At 45.2% G+C, this 21424-nt stretch overlaps 1 protein-coding gene across 1 annotated transcript in view; it reads left to right on the plus strand.

Moving 5' to 3' along the window:
• Nucleotides 1–21424, plus strand: part of NRG2 (neuregulin 2) — a 264251-nt gene that overhangs the window by 223728 nt on the left and 19099 nt on the right. Inside the window, 2 exon segments of the mRNA XM_044664532.1 lie at nt 8892–9012; nt 16811–16869. Of these exon segments, the coding sequence (XP_044520467.1) occupies nt 8892–9012; nt 16811–16869 (180 nt within the window).

The following is a 21424-nucleotide window of genomic DNA, read 5'->3' on the forward strand; positions in this document are numbered from 1 at the left end:
AAAAAAAAAAAGATCTAATTCCTATCCACTCTTGGTCCCCTTATAGGGTATGTGCCCAGCAGTCTAGGCCCAGGTATTCTCTTAAGTCTTAGTGAATTGGACTTCTATCCTCATGGGCTGCCAGGGGTTTATGCAGTTTGAACTTTGGATTCACAAAGTAAGGTACCCTTCTTCAGCTTGTGGGGCTCCCAGGCTCTCTTTCGCCTTCTGATTTTCCCAGATCTATAGGGCTGTGTCTCCAGTTATCTCCAAAGGACCCAATGCACTTGGGGGCCCAAGTGACATAATTACTGAGACCCAGGTAGCAGAACTAAGGACAGGGTTGGAAACACAAAACTCACATATTCCAAGGAGAGTTCCCCTCTTTGTTCCCAGACAGCTGTGCAGGGTGATTAAGTGAAGAAGTCATCAACCTGGAAATCAAGAGACCTGGGTTCTTGTCCTAGTCAAGGCTATTTGGTTTGGAACAAATCATATCCTATTTCTGGGCCTCAGTTCCACCAATGCACTTCTCAGTTTTGACATGCAGTAGTAAAATGTAAACTCCTTGAGGACAGCTCCAGCAGCTCTCACCCAGTGTCTGGTACATAGTTGGTGCCTAATAAATGCTTGTGAAATTGAACTACTTGCTTCTAAGTCCTCAGCCTTCTCTTCCAAGTCTCCCTGCCTGGACTGACAAGGGAATGTAGCTGTGCTCCCATCTGTTGGGGGGCCAAAGAAAGAGCCCCCAGTCCAACCCTTTGCCTGAGCATAGATGCATCAGTTACCTTGTTTACCCATGGAACCTGGGAGACCTGCTGCAACAGGAGTTGGAAGGAAGAGGAGGAGGGGGCGGGCTGGGCTTAATGCCTTCTGACTCATCTCCAACCACTCAACTCCACCCCAAGTGGGTTTGGAGTGGGTTTGGCCTGACCCCATCATGGCAGGGGTGGGGGAGAAGCATGGGGGCAATGCCTCCTCTGTCTTAGGGCTGGGGGCCAGGGAGTGGTCTGGCAGGGAGGGCATATTCACCAAGCCTCTAGCATTACTGTCCAGTTTGCGAAGTAATCTTTGGTTTTAGTTTTACTTTTTAAATTTGGGGTGCTGATACACTTCCCCCTCTCCCCCAAAATGAGAGCATTTTTTCCTTCTGGACTTGGCCTTCTTAACCATTAGCAAAGGTCTGGCGGAAGGCTGCTTCTCTTGGAGCAAAATAGCAGGGTTGAACCAGCTCAATACAGTCTTAGGTTCTAGAAACCAAATGCTTCAATTCCAGGTTAAAGGAGGATCCAGGAGGATCCGGTAATGCCCCAGAGCACCCGAGCTCATGCCAAAAGCTCAGAATTAGGCCATGTTTCACCCTGGGGGAGCAGCCATGCACTCATTCCCCTTGGAAACATGCACTTGTTCCCCGTTTCCCCTCTACCATCAAATGGGGGCCTTGGGCTTGATCATTGCTCTCCCCTCTTTCATCTGTGTCTTGTGATCTCCCCTCCTTTTTCTATTATCTACCAATATGTTATGATCTACCCTAAACTTTTAAAAAGATTCTTCACTTGATAAGAGCTAACTGTGGTGTAATGGGCAGAAAGCCAATCTTGCAGACAGGAAGACCTGGGTTCAAATTCTGATTTCTTTTTTTTTTTAAACCCTTACCTTCTGCCTTGGAATCAATATTATATATTGGTTCCGAGGCAGAAGAGTGGTAAGGGCTAGGCAATGGGGGTTAAATTGAGACTTACCCAGGGTCACCAAGCTAGGAAGAAGTGTCTGGGGCCAGATTTGAACCATAGACATCCCATCTCTAGGCATGAGCTGCCTAACTGCCCTCTTCTGCTTTCTATAACATGCTAGTTGGTGACCTTAGACAAGTCACTTAACATCTCAACTTGCTAAGATTTTAAGTGACAAAACAGATGGTGATCTGCATTGATGCAAATATTTCCTCACCAGGAATTTTCTAAACCAATAAAATTATGGGTTAGGTTCAAAAATCTATAAAAGCAACAAAAAACAAAACCAAAAAATTTCCACTTGATCTGCCTTCCCTCCTGCCATCTTATATTTCCTTTCCTTTTCAACTAATAAATCACAAATTAAGAGATATTGATGTGGTACCGTAGATAGAGCTCTAGGTCTAGAGTCAGGTTGACCAGAGTTCAAATTCAGTCTCTGGCACTTGCTATCTGTATGACCCTGGGCAAGTCACTTACCTCCTGTCTGCCTCAATTTTTTCAGCTGTAAAATGAGAATTATAATAATCCCTCTCTCTTGGGGTTGTTGTGAAGATCAGCTGAGATAATATCTATAAAATGCTTAGCACTGTGCCCAGCACATAATTGGAACTATGGTAAATGCTCATGCCGATCCATTCCCTGCTTCCGCTTCCTTGGCACATAGTAGGTGCTCTCTAAAGCCTTATTTCCATTTCTCCATACTGCCCAATGACTTATTAGTCCTTTATAATCTGTCTTCTAACTCTTAATATTTTGTTGAAATTTCCCTCTTCAAGTTTACCAAAAGTTTCTTAATAGCTAAATTTCTTAGACTTTCCTCAATCCTCACCATCACTAACCTTTCTGCAGCCTTCGACACTTATGAGACCCTGCTTTTGAACACTCTCCCCCCCTGGCTTCCTCCATAGCGTTCTGCCCATCTGATCACTCCTTTGTTATTTCACCATTCATGCAAATGACTCTCAAATACATCCATACAGCATGTACACATATATCCAGCCATAAAATTTCCTGAACTCTAGTCCTACATCCCCAAATACCTACTGACAATTATTATTACTATTATTATTATTTGGCATTTATTACATGCATAATATGTGCCAGGTAATGTGCCATGTTCTGGGAATCCAAGGAGAGGCAAAAACAGACCCTGCTCTCAAGGAGCGCCCAGTCTAATGGGGGAGCCAGCATGTAAAAAGCTATGTACAACAGGATAACTTGGAGATATTATCAGAGGAAAGGGAGTACCATTAAGTGGGTCTGGGAGTGGCTCCTTGTAGAAATTGGGATTTTATCTGATACTTGGTGGTGATGAGGAAGGAGAGTGTTCCAGCTAAGGGGGATGCCCAACTTAAGGGGAATGATTTATTCAAGAAACCTCACTGTGACTGGATTGCAGAGTACATAGATGGAAAGGTAGGAAGGGGTCGTGTTATAAAGGGCTTTAAAAGCCAAACAGTGGATTTCATATTTAATCCTAGAGGTATTAGGAAGCCACTGGAATTTCACCTCTCCACTGGAAGTTCTGTCAGCACCTCAAACTGACATTTATAAAACCAAACTAATCTTTCCCACCAAACCTACCCTTCCTCCAAGATTTTCCTTTTCCCTATGAAATAAATCAATCTCTTGAGTCACCTGGTTTGTTACCTTGGAGAGATCTTAGCTTCCTCTTTCTGCCTCATCCTCATATCCAGTCAATTGTCAAATCTTTTCATCTTGACCTCCACAATATCTCTTTTATTGATCACCTCCTCTCCATTCTTACTCCCTCTCACCTAGTTTAGGCCTGCAACTTCATAATATCCTTCTCATTTGTCTTCCTGCCACCAGTCTATTCCATTTCCAGTCCATCCTTTGCACATTTGAAAAATACAATCCCTAAGTCATGGTTCTAAACATTTCAGAAACTTGAAGTGGCTTCCTTCTGCCACGAGGATAAAACATAAACTCCTTAGCCTGAAGTTTAGAGCTCTCTGTTGTTTCTCCAACCTACTGTTCTAACCCTAATTGTTTTCTTCTTTTCAACACTGTATTCCAGCTAAAAATTACTTGCAGCTCCCCACGCTTGACTTTCCAGTACTTGCCTCAGTGGTTCACAGGAGCTATCTGCCTTGGCCAAAAGACCATCCCTCCTCAGCTGCATCTTTCAGAATCTCTGTCTTCCTTCAAGGATGAACTCATGGCCTACCTCTTCCATTGAGTCTCCTTTAAACTCTTCCCCCTCCCTCCTCAGTTATTAAGGTCATCTTTCTCAAACATTTCTAGAACTTTGTCCCCTTCAGTACTAATTGTTTTAATGTAAGCTGCTCTAGGGCAAGGACTGTGTTCTTTTTATCTCTGGTGCCTGGAACATAATAGATGCTTAATATTTGTTAATATAATTTAATTGTAGTATGCATATATGTGGAGTAAGAGACAGAAGGAAAACATGCCCAAATCAGAGTGTAAGGACCAGAGAGAACCTAGAGAGTTCTTCTGGCCTTGGTACCCTGCCATTGGAGGGAACTGATGGTTTTTTTCTAAATCCAGAGTTCTTTCTAAAATGTCCTTAATCACCCAGTAAACCCGGAATGAGGATCTCCTTGTTTCAATGTTTACTGCAGACAAGGTTTGTTATGTTCAAAATATGGCTCTGAATGTAGCAATCAGAGTTCCTTAGCCTGATGTCTAGCCACTAGCATCTGTTTCCCCAAAGGGAATAACTCTTCATTCTCTGTCTCCAAGGAAAATCAGGTCAGGTCAGCATCCCTTTAAGTGGCACCCACTGTTTCTTCATGCCAAGTCCATCTTGGCATATGTGGGCATATCCCTAGAAAAAGGAGACCAATGATGCAAAAGGATATATGTGTCTGGAATTAGCAATCACTGTCTTCATTTGACAGATGAGGAAACTGAGAGAAAGGTTAAGTGGTTTGCCCAGGGTCACACAACTAGTAAATGTCTGAGGTGGGATCTGAACTCCAGCATTTAGCACAGTTCTTAGCATAATAAATATAACATAACAATATTAAATATATAATGTAATATTGTCTATTTTATTATAATAATAAGTATTATAATAAGTCATAAATGCTTATTGCCTATGGACTACATATTAAACTCAGGTCTGCCTGACTCTGATTCTATTTAATGTGGTTGGCTTTTACCTCCTACAAGGAGTAGGTACCACCCTGGTCCCCTTCGTGTTGGACCAGACTCTTTTCTCTGGTTGATGCCATCGACCTTGTAGAGCAGAGCCAGCAAGCCCGGCCAGGAGTCACTGGAGACCACTGGGACAAAGAGAGGGGAGAGCAGGCTCTTCTCTTGATCTGACTAACAAAAGAGGTTGTCTGGGACAGGGTGGCAGAGAGACTCCCTCAGATCACTTATTAGGTGTGGATGTGGGTGGGAGAAGAGGGGAGGTGGTGGTATTTGTTTGTGGTTTGCATCTTATTTGCATATATCCCCCTAGATGATGCCATTAAGATGTCCAAGAGGAGGCAGCTAGATGGTTCAGTGGATTGAGAGCCAGACCTGCAGATGGGAGGTCCCAGGTTCAATTCTGGCCTCAGATACTTCCTAGCCATGTGACCCTTGGCAAGTCACTTAACCCCAATTGCCCATCCCCTGCCAATCTTCTGTCTTGGTTATTACTTAGTATTGGTTCTAAAAAGAAGGTAAGGATTAAAAAAAAGATGTTTCAAGTTACATTTGGGTTTAAGTTCATAACACTGGACAAGGACCTTGCTTGGACAAGTCACTTGGACTCTCTAAGCCTTAGTTTCCTCATCTGTAAGGTGAGGAAATTGGCCTAGAAAACGTTGAGAGTCCTTTCCATTTCAAACATTCTGTGACCCTAGGAAAAAGCAGCATGAAAGAACATTGCATTAAGAGTCAAAACCTGGGTTCACATCTTGGCTCTACTAATTTGTACCATGGGCAAATAACTTATCCTCAGTTTCTTCATCTGTAAAACAGTGGGTTGAATGAGTCAACTTTTTAGATCCCTTCCAGCTCTAAGGATATGGTCCCTGATTCTAGGGAGTCATCTCTAAATATTTTATTTTCTCCATCTTTTCATTCCCATCCCCTGGCTCTCACTGACTTAGATTCCCTTGACCAAAGTCTAGCAGGTTAAAGGGCTCCTTCAGATTGATGTGCCTAGGCAAGTTTCTGATGCATGAGTTTGATTTGAGAAGTATTGCAGGGTGCCAGGGATGGGTGGGGAAATTCCTAGATCTTGGGGGTGGCCACTAGAAACATTTAGGTTTGGGGTCCTCTGTGGTGCAGAGGGAGAGGTTCAAAAGCCAAAGGGTGATATGCTGGGTTTTATCCATGAGTTTGTTAGATATATACAGACTGAGAGCTATGTATATACTCCCAAGCCCACTTGGTCCATCCATCTCCCCAAATGTCTAAACACTAAGGAACCAAGGACTGCATCCTGTTCGGCAATCTAGCACCCTCTAGCTGATTGAAAGTGGCTCAGCCAAGGTAGAGTTCAGCTGCTGGGCGGCCCAGGGGCCATCAGACTATTGCTTGAAGCCCACAGAGCACCTGAGAGCTGGGTAGGAAATGAGCTGATTTCCCAGCTGTCCTCTTTGAGCTTATTCCCTGTCAATTCTTTCACTGTTAGAATGATGAGAGTACGTATGTGTGTATGGGGGAGGGGTAGATAGAGACAGAAGGAAGGCTAGCAAGAGGGAGGGAGAAAAAAGGAAAGAAGAAAAAAAGGGAGTGGAAGAGAGAGAAACAGGTAGAGAGGGAGAGAGAGGGGGAAGGAAGGAAGGAGAGAGAGACAGACACAGAAGAAAGACAAAGAGAGGAAAAGGAGAAAGACTGAGGGATTCTTAGCTGCATGTTGACTTTCTGGATGCCCCCTGACCTCAGTCTCAAGCATCTAAGAACAAAGCTTTGGTTTGAAAGGTGATTTCTCTAGGTCCTTCTATTAAAGTAAGATATATATCCTGGACAAAGATGCATTAAAAACCAAATCTTCCCCTCTGCCTGTTTTCATATCACAGCTGGCCCTTTCTCCCTCCCCTTTGAGTTTCTGTCTCTGCTCTGGGCCTCCCTGGAGCCTCATGATTTATGGCCTAGGCTGGTGTAGGCCTATATCAAATAATGCTAGAGGGCCAAAGAATATTGGGCCGGGGAAGAGGGAGGAGAATGTGCCAAGGATAAAAGCCTCTTAGAAGAAGAGATGCTGATAAGAAAGTAGTTTCTTTTACCCGTAAACTATCTATTTGGGGAGAGAGGGAGATGTTCCCAAGTATCTCCTCACACTCTTCTGAAGAAATTGGCTCTAGCGAGTAGATTGCTACCATGAGGCTGTGAGCAAGCTCATCCAGTGAGTAGAGATCCCGGACCTTAGGCTCTTTCTGGCACCCCCGCCCCTATCTAGGCTCCCTGGCGCGCTTTGGTTAGAATGAACCCAAACAGGCTTTGATGAGACTCGTTCTTAGATGTCTATCTCCCATGTCTTGAGATGACCTCATTTTTCTATGTCTGGCTTTCCCTGTAGAGCTCACCTGAGCACTCCCCGGGAAGGTAGGCCTGGAAGAGCTGGGCCTCAGAGGAAGTTGTTTCATTGCAAAGGGTTGTTCCCAGTGTGTTCCCTTAAAGGCACCATGAGGAAACTTTCCACAGAACTGGGTGGGCGTCCCGGTGACAGAGATGGAGAGAAAATGCTTGTGCTTGCCCGGAGGGCCACCAAACTTTGCCTCCTGAGGAGGCTGCTTCTTTCTCAGAAGCTCTATGGGAGAAGGACTAGCTTGGGGACAAGAAGGGGAGGAGAAGATACACGATTATCTTGCAGGTAATATGAGAACCTCCTTCCTCAAGCATAAAAAATAAGGTGCCCATAGATCATTTTATGTATTGGGGGCCCTTTGGGAGGGGCAAATAGCTGAGGTATTTTCCGTTGGGAAAGCTGGTTAGACATCAGACTGGCTTGTTCAACCCAGTTAAGGGTTTAGGGAGAGGTGGCAGGGTACAGTGGAAAGCAGACACTGGGTTCGGAGTCAGAACCTGAGTTAATTCCTGGTTCTGCCACTGATTTCCTGCGTGACCTTGGACAAATCCTTTAACTTCTCTGGAAAACAGTTCTCTAGCCTATAAAAAGAATGGGTTAGGGGGCAGCTGGGTAGCTCAGTGGAGTGAGAGTCAGGCCTAGAGACAGGAGGTCCTAGGTTCAAATCTGGCCTCAGCCACTTCCCAGCTGTGTGACCCTGGGCAAGTCACTTGACCCCCATTGCCCACCCTTACCAATCTTCCACCTATGAGACAATACACCGAAGTACAAGGGTTTAAAAAAAAAAGAATGGGTTGGATTAGATAACAATGACAATGATAAAAACAGTAAGTATAACAATGATCACAACTAGAATTTATGTGGCACTTGAAGGTTTACAAAATACTTTACATGGATTATCTCTTTTGATCTTCATACCAACCCTGAAAGGTAGGTACTATCATTATGCCCATTTTACAGATGAAGAAACTGAGGCAGAGAGATGTTAAATGACTAGCTCGGGGTCACACAGCTACTAAGTATATAAGGCCATATTTGAACTCAGGTCTTCCTGACTCCATGTCTAGTGCTCTTTCTATTTACTGTACCACCCAGCTGCTTCTAGATGACCTCCAAGGTCCTTTCTAGACCTAAATATATACTCTTATGACACAGGACTTCGTGGAAGAATTAAAGGAAGGTAGAACTGTATCACCAAGTAAATAAGTGATTGAGAAATCAGTGAGGTATAGTGGCTAAAGAAGGCCTGGATTCAAGTCTTGTCCCTAATAATACACTGTTTGTGTGAACCCTGAGTAAGTCACTTAATCTCTGCTTCAGTTTCCTCAACTGTAAAATAGAGGGGGGATCTTTTTATTTTCAACTTCTCTCACCCAATGAGTAGCCAACCCCCTCATCTGTCAGATAAGGAAACTGAGACAGACAAAGGTTAAGTGACCTGTTCAGAGTGGCATAATAGCCCCTACCCCCAGAGTTGTTGTGAGGGTCAAATGAGACAAGTTATAAAGCCCTTAGCAAAGTGCTGACACAAAGTAGGTACTTAATAAATGCTTTTTCCCCCTCCTTCTCCCCATACCCCTAGCTGATCCCTTGAGTTGATACATTTTGAAGGGGAGCTACAGCAATAAATGTGTCACTTTATATGTTTCTTCTCTTTCCAGTGGCCACCACCCTCTCATCATGGTCTGGGCATGCTCGGAAATGCAATGAAACCGCCAAGTCATACTGTGTCAATGGTGGGGTCTGCTACTACATTGAGGGCATCAATCAGCTGTCCTGCAAGTAAGTGACCAATGGTACCTGGGCGCTGGGGGGGGGGGCTGGGGAGAGGGGAAGGGAGGCCAGGAGCTTGTGCAGTAAGGATTGAAGGGAGGGTCTCCAAAAGTGGTGCTGGACAAGCCCAAGGGGCTTTCTTGCCCTCCCCGCTGAGGGTCAGCTCAAAGCAGTTGTTGGTATGTCCATGGTGGGGATTCAGAGGTAGGTTTGATTCATCCCTTGGTCCCTTTGCACCCAGCCAAAGATTCCTCCTGGAAGCTTGGGGAGATGTCTGTGTCACATGTGGGTCTCAGGGCTCCCAGAGTCCCTGTTTCCCTCTCCTTCCCTCCCTCCCCAAACTCCTCTTCCACTGGTTTCTATTCAAAAGGGCATCCCCTATAGGGCTGCCCCTTTGTTCCCCTTGTGGGTAGTATCTTTCTCTATATAGCTCTCTTTCTCTTTCTGTCTCTATCTCAGCATCTCTGTTGCCTTTGCTCTTGCTGAGTGTTTGATGAGCCCTAGGGTGTCTCTCTCCCTAGAGGTGAAGAGGGAGTCATTAGCACAGAAGTGAAGGAGCAGGAAGAATTCTGGGAGCCAGAATCTGCATCTCCTGGTAGCTTCCTTGCTTGAGGATGGGTCCCTCTCCCTGTATTCACTACAGGGGGAGGGAAGGGAAGGGAAGGGAGGAAGAGTGGCCTAATAATCATAATGCCACTTGACCCTTATCAAAGCACCCACCCCACCCTAATCTATATATTGTGGGATGGGACAAAAGGACCAAGGGTCAGTAGAGTCAATCTCCTACCAGAACATGAACCACAATGGAAACTGACCTGGATATTTCCTGAAGGAGAGAAGAGATTACATTTTGAATTGGAAAACAGGGATGCTGAGAAAGAGGAAAAGGAAAAGGACTTCAGTCCATGACCTGAGCCTTGCCCCTCCCTAGCCTCATCCTCGACTGGCTTTTCTGGCTAGTATTCTCTTTTCTGAACTGTCAGCTCTAGCCCCAGCACAGAGGGTGTCTCTCAAATACTGATCTCCAAGGAGCTCATAGTACAAGTCAGCCCAGGGATGGATTGGGAAGTCACTGAGGCCCAGAAACAGGGAGGCCTTTATTTTGGGGGGGGGGGAAGGCCAGGAGAGGTACAGGCAATACAGCAAGGAAAGTCTTGGCTGAGAAGCTGGTCCTCCACCACTTTACTTAGTAGTTTTGCCTGATGGCATCTTGATTAAGGCTTATAGCCAGATAGTACATGAGAAAGGCCTGGGTTTGGAGCAACAGTGTACAAATTCTGTCCTAGCCTTAGGTACCTAGAGAGAGGCCCAAATTTGTTTGGACAGGGGCATTGAGAGTGGGGTAAGAAAGAGAGAAATATGGGACGTGATTTTAATTCATGCCACACCACAGCCTCTCACAAGAAGGTTAAGTTCACATCTTTACTTCTCCACTCCAACCTTAGCTCTCAATTTGAGAGCTAAAATTGATCTATACTCCCCGATAACAAGTGGCCACTACTCAAGAAAAAGATATTTGTCCAGGGACAGAGGCTGACAGGGCAAGTATATAAGAAAGCAGGTTTTTAAAGAAGTCTTTCTATCTCTGTGTTTTGTCCCACCTTTACCCCATCCCCACCCCCCATACATACTTCGAGGGAGGCAACTAGGTGGCCCACTGTTTGGACTACTAAGCTTTAGTTCTGATCCAGCCTCAGATACTTACTCTCTGTGTGACCCTGGACAAGTCACTTAATCTCTGTTAGCTTCAATTTCCTCAGCTACAAAATAGGGATAATAATAATAGTACACCTGCCTCTCAGGGTTGTTGTAAGGATCAAATGATATTATATTTGTAAAGTGCTTAGCACGGTGCCTGACACAGAAGGCACTGTATAAATGCTAGCTATTATTATTATTAGGACTCAGCTGCCAATACATATTGTGGTATGACAAGCAACTACTCAGAGAGCCCCTTGGCCTGCTGGAGATGTAGATTATAGAGTAATCTCTCAGAGCAGAAGTTCTTGGGACCAGTGCCCTCACCTGCTCCTCCACTTGTTCCTTGGGGTAAATTTTGACTCTAATCACTCAGTGTTTTCAATATCTGGCCTCTTCTCTTTCCCATTTCACTTAACCAGCTTATGGTTAAAAGAAAATCTGTTGGGCTGATCTTTAAGAAACCCATGGCCCCAACCTGTCTGCTTCTCAAGCATTCCCTGGCAACAGCACTCTCAGGAATATCATCACCATTGGAAACAGAAACACAATTTAAGGGTAGTGGCCAGTCCTGTCCCCAGACTATCAGGGCATCATGGGAGGGAGAAACCTAGCTGAAGGAGAAAATAGTGGCACCAGCTCCAGTTTCAGACTATGGCATAAAGTAGAAGTAGGTTGGGGTTGGACAAGAAGGTAGACCTCGAAGATGGCTTGGGGGGCAAGGAAATGGCTTCTCCCTCGGACCCAGATTTGGAAGGCTCTCCATAGCATTTGCCTAACCATTGAAGGTCATGACTCAACAGGTTGGCTGAGCCTTGCTTTGAAATATCAGTGACCAAGAAATCTGTTATCTTTTGACTAGGACTAGAGAGAGAGAGTCCAAGTCCTGAACCCAGGTCCCACCTCTTTTCCTTCCTTTATGCCAGAATATGGTAGTGATAGGATGCTTTGAAAGAGAAGGGAGACTTCCCAAATAAAAACATTAAAATTTGTACCATACTCTGAGCTCTTTGGAGTGAATGTGATAGAGACACCCACCAGGATGCTTAGCCCATGCTCTAGGGGGCCAAAGGCCTTAGCAACAGGGCCTATCAAAAAAGATAAAACATTGAACAAAGAGAGTAGATAAAAAGCAGTCCCAACATCATTAATGCCTTGTCTTTGGGACATCTAAATTCTTAAGCTCGAAGAGATCTGAAAAAGTCATAGGAACAAAACCCTTACCTTTGGAAAGGTGAAACCACCTGGGGCAGATGTCTAGTCTCTTTCTCACTTCTCCCCAAACCCCCTCCCATTCAGTACTAGAGTCTAGGAAGACCCAAAGGGAAAGATGAGTCCCTTTGATTTTGTTTGTAGGTGGGAATGACCAAAACTATTAAAAAAAAAAGGGTTGATCCAAAGAGTAAAGGGCATGGAGTCAATAGGGATTCTAACACTAAGATCACATTCCCTAATGTATTCAGACTAAGGCAGTATGGGTTAAAGAGCAGGCATCCCCTCCTTTCCCCACGTCAACATTCCCTCTCTCCACCCTCACCCCTAGGCCCATCAGCAATGTTTCAAATGCCAGATTTGGGGAATAGAGTTCATTCTTTAGAACCTCAAGACCTCAGCTCCCTCCACCCCATGCAACCTTATAGATAAGGGTTAGTTCATGTCCTTCTCACCTTACACTCAACCCCACTGAGCTGCATGATTTGGAATAAGCAGATTTCTCAAACACCTCCCTGCCTAGTCCAGCCAAATGGGCCATTATACAACCATATTGGCTCCCTTTCTAGCCCTGGCCTGCCCTAGCTGGGGGTGGGGAGCATGGGCTTGCTCACATGGATGGAAGGAATCCTTGAACTTCAAAATCCATCCTTAGGACTATGCTATTCATAGGGTCAGAGCCTCTGGGTGGAGGAATGAGGAGGCCACACTGCTCAATTTCGGGGTTTGGGGTGGAGGTGGTCACAGGGCAGAGCCCAGAGACCATTCTGGGAATGGAAGTGGGAGGAGGGCTGTCTGGGAGGGAAGGATGAGCAGCCTCTGGGGTGACTAATGGCACCTGGATGTAACATAGATTTGAAGAATTCAGGAAATTGAACTCACGTCTTGCCATTTGTGCTGTTTGTTTACTTTTGTTTTTTGCATTTTGCTCAGCTTGGATAATGAAATTAGACAGGTCATTTTATTTGTGTTGATACAGCAGTCAGGTTTCCATCCTGGTTCTCTTACCTGGGTTTTATATTGGTTCCGAGCACAATGGGGAACTCTGGAGTGCACACATCCTCCACCCCCATTAGTTTTTGTAGAATTTAGAACCTGCCCCACCCCACCCCCCAAAAAAAGTCTGATGGAAAGAAACATTGTCATTTGGTATTGAATTTTGCTTTTAAAAGTTAGGGAAATTTGGAAATGTGGGTTCAGACAAGTTCCTCATGTCCCTTTTTGCATTAGACAAGGGCCTCTGCACTTGCTCTTGCTGCTTTCTCCTCTTCTCTCCGTGTTTTTTGTAGAGCACAGTTGGTGCATGCATCTCGGGGACTGGTTCAGGGGATGATGACAGAACAAGGCTCTTTTCTCAGCCCTGTGCACATACTAGCGGCATGTCCCCCCACCCCCACCATTGGTTCATTCCTGCCTTTTCCCATAGCCTGTCTCTGTTCTCCCTACCCTGCCTCCCAACCCCAGTATTCCCCAACTGTGTTATCCTTGTCTGCCTGCTCAGCTGCCACCCTACCCCAGATTACTTCCCCCCAAAACTCACCCTTCTGTTCACCCATGCCCTCATTACTGGCCCCCCCATTCATCGTGCCTGTGGTGTGGGCCCTCATTAATCCATCCTCCCACTCTATTCCCCTCTCCCCAAGGGGAGAGCAGCGGCACATGTGGCATTATCCCCAGGCTACCAAAAGGAGAAACTGAGGCATGGGGAGGAGGGGGGAAGGAAGGGTTTGGAGCAAGCCCATGGTGGGATCAAAACTCAGGTCCTCCATTTCCTTGCTCTACTAAACCCCAGTAAACAAAATAGCAACCTCTCTGTCACCACAGATTTGCAGCACCTGGGACCTCCCTCACTAATACACCCCCCCCATTCTCCAACCTATTTGGGCATCTATCTAACTAGCTGACACCCCACTTCAGTAAATTGATCTTTACATACTTAGAACTGATGCTCTTGGGAGGAAGGGGGTGGGAGCTGTGATCTGTTACTATACTATATGACACTCCATGGCCCCCAAACTTGGTAGTAGAAATCCATGTTTGAATAGGAGTTATATAGGAATTTCCTCCCTTTCCTCCCAACCTAGAGCTCATTTCTTTTTATTATTCATATTGTTATCACAGGACTGGCATGCCCTAGTCGTGATCTTAGGTAAAGGTTTGGTCACAGACATCTACTCCACTGCCCCCGAATCCTAATCATTTGGGGCCTCGTGAACATTTAAATGGTGTTGTTGCTATGGACTTTTCCAAGGTAAATAGCAGAAGATCATTCCCCCATGTCTGAAACCAGATCAGAGCCAGTGTCCTAGAAGAGAACAGCTGTATTCCGGCTTCCCGGTTTTCATATTAGGAACATTTGAAGTCACCGGGGATATTTAGGCTCAAGAAGAAGGAGAAAGATTTAGTTGAGAAATGATAGCTGTCTTCAGATATTTAAAAAGGGTAATTTGTAGAAGTGGGATGCTATTTGGCCCCACAGGGCAGAACTAGGTAAGGTCAGTTGGTAACATTTCCTTATAAAAAGGCAGGTTTGGGTTCAATATGTGGAATGGTGGGACAGCCTGAGGAATGATGACTCTTCAGATATGGCATAGATGGAGTCATGTTTCAGGCAGAACTTGTACAAGATAACCTCCAAAACTCTTTGCAACTTTCACATCCTGTGATACTTCCTTAGATACCAGATCAGATCTTCCTTCCTTGCACGCAGTTCCCTGTACCATTTCCATAACCATGAGGAAATCCTTGATTATCAGCCTGAGATGGTCAGGGGAATATCCCTATCACTAAATAGCTCCCAGCAAATTTCTGGGGCAGAGGGGATCGTGAAATTGGAGCCAGCTCCAAAGTGTTTTTGAGGCCTTGGGTTTAATAGATTTGAAGATACAAATATAAATAATCACAAGGATCTCATATATCCTCACACTTTCTACTCACTTATGTGTTTCCCCTGTCCATAAGGGTGAATGTTTGAATGCCTGTCCAGTTAACATCCTGAAGGAACCCAGTAGGTCCCTATTCCAGCCTTATTGCCTCCACTGACCTTCTTCATGGTCCATCTGTTTAGCTGGCCTGGATTCAAGGCTTTCTGTTGGATCCGTGTCATAGCCTAAGGGCTAGATAATTGGATAATGGTCAGTATAAATCAAAACACTAGAACATCCTCAGTGTAACTTATCCTGTCTGCTACAAAATCAAAGGAATACTCATCCCTCAAAGGTTCTCTTGATTGAAACTAGACATTCTCCAGGCCCTCTGGCTAATGTCGGACTAAAAGTCTGTTACCGTTAACATAAACTGAAACATGAAGACTGTGATCCTGTGGGGCTCAGGTGTCAGGGCCAAATTGGGTGACTGATCCAAGATGAAAAGATATAGACCTACCCTTGGTCAGGGGGAAAGTTCATCTAGGACTCCCAGAATCCCAGTGTGCTCCCAGGTTTTCTGAGAGCCAAAGGATAGGAATCAGAGAAATGGGACCATCTCTTTAAAACCTGCAGGGATGGAATCTCCTGCCAGAAGGATAGGAGGGAGCAGCAGTCAAGGAGTCAGAGGGGGAGAAAGAGCAATCAGAAAGCATTAAAGCATAATATGGAAGAGTCAGAGGCAAAAGAAGTGATCTGGGGAGCACTAACAGAGAGAAAGGTGGGCTAGAACAGTGGGAGGGAAAGATATAGGTAAGTGAGGAAAGCGAATCCTAAGGAGGCCAACAGGTCAGGGGCTTGACCAGCTCTTCCAATGACCCTTCAACTTTGTAGGACTAGGACAAGCCCATTTCCCATTCTCCATAGCCAACCAGCTTTCCAGGGGTAGTGCCAGATCACAAAGAGAACACTCCAGGGAAGCACAAGTGACTGTTTTAGGGCAACTGAGAATTATTTTCCATCAGCTCTCCAGCTTCCCTTCTCCCAGATTCAACTTTTCCTACAGCTGCTGGCTCTGAGACTTTCTTCTAGAAGCCATTCTGGGTAAAGAAACCCACAATCTTAGAGCAGTTTTATAAGATGGGCCACAAAGCAGGGGGCAAAGGGATGTTGCCCCCACAGTTCTTGTATTTCCTGAGACTTCTGCCCGTGATACACCTACCAGTTCACTAATGCCACCAAGCCAGTTCCCCTACCCATCCCCACCCCTTAGATCCCCAGGAAAGTTTCAGGAAAGGCAAGAGCAATCTCCTCAATTATCTCCCTAGGATTTCACAGGGCCCTCTGTTAGCAGGATGGAAAATGAAATTTCAAACACCCACCAACCCTTCTCCCCAACTTCCCTCCCCCCCTCCCCTGGCCCCCTCTGCTGCAGGTGTGACACCAAGTGCCTAACTTGATTTTTCTCATTCATCACTATGCACTTTGATTTCTAACCTTAGCCTCGTGGATGATTCCGGTTTGTTCTGTGATTTGTCCCCTTTTCCTTCTCCAGATGTCCAAATGGATTCTTCGGACAGAGATGTTTGGAGAAACTGCCTTTGCGATTGTACATGCCAGATCCTAAGCAAAGTATGTTTGAAGACACAAACAAAAGTCCCCCCTCCCTTAGAAAGCTCCTGGGTGCAGCCCCTGCCCCCTCCACCTCCATGTAGGGTACTAGGACCAGGGGTGTCGGTTGTTATAATTTTTGGCTGTTTTTTTGTTTTGTTTTTTTGTTTGTTTGTTTGTTTCTGTTTTTTGCCTTGTTTTGGTTATTTATTTATATATTTTTTGGTTTTGTTTTTTCATTTTTGGCCTAATTCTTGGGTTGAAAGTTCAGGGTCGCAGGTAAGGGGATAGAGTGGCGAGGCCAGGATGTGGTAATGTTGGCAAGGATTGGAGCTGGCATGGGCAGGAGCCGTGCCGGGCTGCTAAGATGCCCGTGTCTTGCTATCCTGGTTCTCTCTTTCTGGTTTTCTCTCTTTTGTTAGGTGTCCTGTGGGATACACCGGGGCCAGGTGTCAGCAGTTCGCAATGGTCAACTTCTCCAGTATGTCTCTTTCTGCTACTTCTCTTCTTCCCTGGTGACTGTCGCCCTTGTGGGAGGGAGGGGCCTCATCTAGGAAGGCAGAGGCATACTCGTATGGGGGGGGGTGGGAAGGGAGAAAGGCAGCATCTTGGGCTCTTGTACATGCTCAGGACCAATAGGAATTCTTTTAAAAAGAGATCAAAGTGGGAAGCTAGGTGGCTCAGTGAACAGAGAGCCAAGCTCAGAGTTGGGAGGTCCTGGGTTCAAATCTAGCCTCAGACACTTCCTACCTTGGCAAGTCACTTAACTCCCATTGCCTAGCTATTACAGCTCTTCTGCCTTGGAACCAATACACAGTACTGATTCTAAGATGGAAAGTAAGGGTTTTAAAAAAATGAGGAGACCCAAAAAATGCCCCTCCCCACTACTCTCCCTGCTGCTCCTTCCTCTTATCTCAGGTGAGGGATAACCTCATTCTCTTTATGTTCCCCACAAAAATCAACCCTTATCCACCCATTCTGACCTCCATGTTCCCCAGAAATTAGGTAACTCAGTCCAAAACAAACAAACAAACAAACAAACAAACAAACAAACAAACAAACAACCCTTGAGCAATTTCTCTCAGTTCTAGAGAGGAGGCTCAGAGGATATGAGGCCAGTGGGCAGGGAAGGCTCAGAGCATAAGCCAGACAGAGCTTAAGAGAGGAGAGGGCTAGAGTACAACCATGATTTAGGGCAGAGTTTTCCCCATATTCTGGAGACATTTTTGTAGAAGGAGCCTTAGTGGGGGTTCAAGGGTTAGCACATACAGGGGGATGCATAGAACTGAGAGTTGAGAGAAGTACTCCCTTTTATGGGCTGTATCAGGGGTTCTGTTTCTGAGGACCTTGAACTTGGATGGAGATAAAAAGAAGTGACAGCTATGTTTTCGATTAACTCCAATTGAGACTTAGCAGATTATTTAAAACCATTATTCTGAGAAGGGGTTCATAGGCTTCACCAGCTTGCCCGAGGGGCAAAAAAAAAGGTTAAGAATCCCTGGGCTAGCAGTGCCTCTGGAGAGAAACCGCATGAGGACTATCTTCTACTTCCTTTCATCCAAAAGAAGAACTTTCTACTTCCTGTGGTTTGCAGAAAAATCTGAGCCAAGGCACCAGTATGGCTTAGGAGTACTTGATCTGGCCCTGAGGAGTCAGTTTTCTCTTCTGCCACCAGGTGGAGACGGACTAAAAGCAGAAAAACTACTTAATTCCGTGATAAAAGGTAGAAGAGAGGGAAACCTCTCTCATTGCAAAATCAGGAAGATTTCTTTTCAGTACCTTCTCCTCTCATGGTGCCCCTTCCTCCATACTTTCTTTCCTTCCCTCTCCATCCCTTACCCTGGTCCAGTATGCCTCTTGCTACCTCCATCTGTCCTATCATGGAAGGAAAGCTCCTAATGAATTCATTTATTGAAAGAGATAAGCAGACTGACTGCAATACCTCTCTGAGAACTGTCCACATTTTAAGAAAGGAATCTGTCCAGAGAGGATAATGATGGACTTTCAGACACTGTAAGGCGGTGTGGGAGAGACTGAGGTACAAGGAGGTCTTCTTGGCCTCTCTGACCAGCCTTGACCATTGTCCCAGGGATCTCTGCTAAGGTCTGCCCCACTCCCCCACCCACCCCCACCCCCCAGCCCCTCGGAGGCTGTAGGGATGAAGGCAGAGAAGAGAGCTGGTGACCAGGTGTTGATCCACTCTCCCCAGAGCCCGTTGTTGGTTCAGATAAAGGACCCATCAGCAGCTGGGCAGGACTGTCTGTGGAAAAGATGGGCCAAGCATCTCAAACCTGTCTGAGGCTAGAAGGCCAGGAATATGAAGGAATTTAGAAATAGGAGGACTGGGGCAAATACCCTCTCTTGACCTAGAGGATCTAGAAACCTGAGACAAGCAGAAGGAGGCCATATTTCTTTTTTAATCTTTGGACCCCAGAGTTTGTCTAGCTTGGGAACTTTTTAGAACAACCATCTTCCAGACCAGTTGGGTCACTAAGCAGTAGCCCCTAAGGTCAGGGTGAAGGTAAAAGAACCAAGGCTCTCTGTTACAGGACAACTCTGTATGGGCTGACCCAAAGAGAAACTATTAATGATGGGATGCGAACTTAAAGGGAGGTCTCCAATGGAATGCCTTAGGGATTTGCCCTCAGTTCAATGTTTAACATCAACAATTTATCAATGATTTGGATAAAGGCCTAAATGATAGATACACGTCTCAGATCTGCAGGGAGGGAGCACTAACATTAGATAATAGTCAGGATTCAAAAGTATCTGTTAGCTTAACAATGAGGGAACTCTAACAGTAATGAAATGTATTAAATAATGAAATAATTAAGCATTATATATGATGTGGTATATATTACATATGACTTCTATTATGGAATATTAAATTTAATAGAGATAAATAATGCCATTTCAAAGAGATGAAGTCCTCCACTTGGAAGCTGACTTTTTTTTAAACCCTTACCTTCTTCTGTCTTAGTCTCAGTTCTGACAGAAGATTAGAAGGGGTAGGCAATCAAGATTAAGTGACTTGCTCAGGGTCATACAGCTAGGAAGTATTTGAACCCAGATTTGAATCTAGGTCCTCCTGACTCTAGCCCTGCTACTCTATCCACTGTATTACCCAGCTGCCCTAGAAATCGAGTCTTTGAACCCAAGTACAAAAAGGGGAAGACAAGGGTAGACTGGCCATATTACGTAAAAAAGATCTTAGAGTCTTATGGGTCTGCCAATAAAGTATGGGTCTACAGTAGTGTAAGAGGGTGGCATTCTATAACCTCTCTTACTTATAACAGTAGGAGATGACAACCAACAAAAGATAGTGCAACATTTGGCTGCCCTTAAAGAGACTGACTGTCCAGAAACCTGGACCACAGAGCAGAGATGATTATCCTGCTCTCAGGTCTATGTACCACAGTTCAAGAAGAGTATTGACAAGTTGGAGCATTCAGAGAGCAGTCAGGATGGCAAAAGCCTTCAAGACCATGCTATATGAAGACCTCTTAAGAAAGTAGGGAATGTTTTACCTTGAAATGACTTAACAGAGTGAGTGATGGCTTTCTTCAAGAATTTGATGCCCTCCAAAGCAGAATTAGAAGCCACCAGGGAGTGGGTAGAAAGAAAGAAAATAGAGCTTGATGCCAGAGAAAATTTCCCAATGATTGGAGTTGTCCAAAAGTAGAATGGGTTGTGAGTTCTCCTTCTCTAGGACTTCACTGAGTAAAGGTTGTGTGATCATCGAGGGGAATGCCTAAGAGGACATTCTCAACAAAGAATGGCTGCTCTCAGCCAACTTTCTGGTAAAGCCAATTGGACCCCATTCTACTCTTGGCAGGAACAATGCTCATCACCAGAGGATGTTTCGGGGTTTTTTTTAGGGAGCTGGCATTACCTGAAGCTGGATGAGGTCCTTCAATAAGATCCTGAGATTTTTTAAATTTTTTATCATTTTTTTTTAATAAACCTCAACTGAAAAACTTTGGGCCACCCCTCACCACTGTACCAAGTTTATAATCTATGCTGCTTGTGGGGAGGACATGGTTAATTAATGATAGATAATTATATTTTACCTTTGGTGCTTTGACTTACATCTTTCAAAATGCTGCCATTTGCCATTTGATTATCAAGTTACATTACTGAATTATCGTGGCCTTACAAAATGGCTTCTTGGCACCCTACTTTGGGCACAAAGTTGCCCAATGCCCCATATCCTTTCTTTTATGCCATGATATAGTGGAGAGGACAACCTGGGTTCAACTTCTGACAGACACCTAACTAGCTATGCGACCCTGGGCAAGTTAGCTGACTTCACTAAGCCTCAGTTTCCTCATCTGTAAAATGAGGGGGTTAGACTAGATGACTGTGGACCTATGCTCTCCAAATTCCCTTCCAGTTCTAAATCTGAGGCCTAATGACCCTGGAAGGCCAGAGTTTAAAAGCATTGTAAGCTACAGTCCTTTCCCACAAGGCCGAATCTAGAGCAGTGATAGCGAACCTTTTACAGACTGAGTACCCAAATTGGAACCCTCAAGTGCTCCCATTCGGCTGCTGAATAGAGAAGCGGGAGATGTGAGAAATGTCTTCAGGTGCATGTGGAGAGGGGAGCAGCCCCGTCCAGCATGCATGCCATAGGTTCACCAACACAGGTCTAGAGTCTACCAGGCTATTTGAAATCTTCACTCCTGACCACTGGCTCAGATTTTGCATTCTCTCACCCCAGTTGCAGGCCATCATGTTCATCCTACCCAAAGGAAAGTTACCTCCCTTATCTGAGGCCTTAGGAAAAACAAAATAAGAGCTGATGCTTTTTGGCTCTCCATGTGCCAGGGAACCCCTTGCTTCTCAACCCCCTCATCCCCTCTGGAGGAACAGACAGAAACCATCCCCATCTACCTCCCAATCGATTTCCTGTGTGCAGTGAAATACGTGTTCCCTAGGCAGTGTTCATTACACAATTCTTTCTCAGCCTTGTGGCTCTCATGCCTTTGTCCCTGAGAGCTTGAGCAAAGTGGCTCATTTGCATTTTCTTCCTGTGC

Source organism: Gracilinanus agilis, chromosome 2 (assembly GCF_016433145.1).
Source record: "Gracilinanus agilis isolate LMUSP501 chromosome 2, AgileGrace, whole genome shotgun sequence".
In the NCBI taxonomy this organism is placed as follows: domain Eukaryota; kingdom Metazoa; phylum Chordata; class Mammalia; order Didelphimorphia; family Didelphidae; genus Gracilinanus; species Gracilinanus agilis.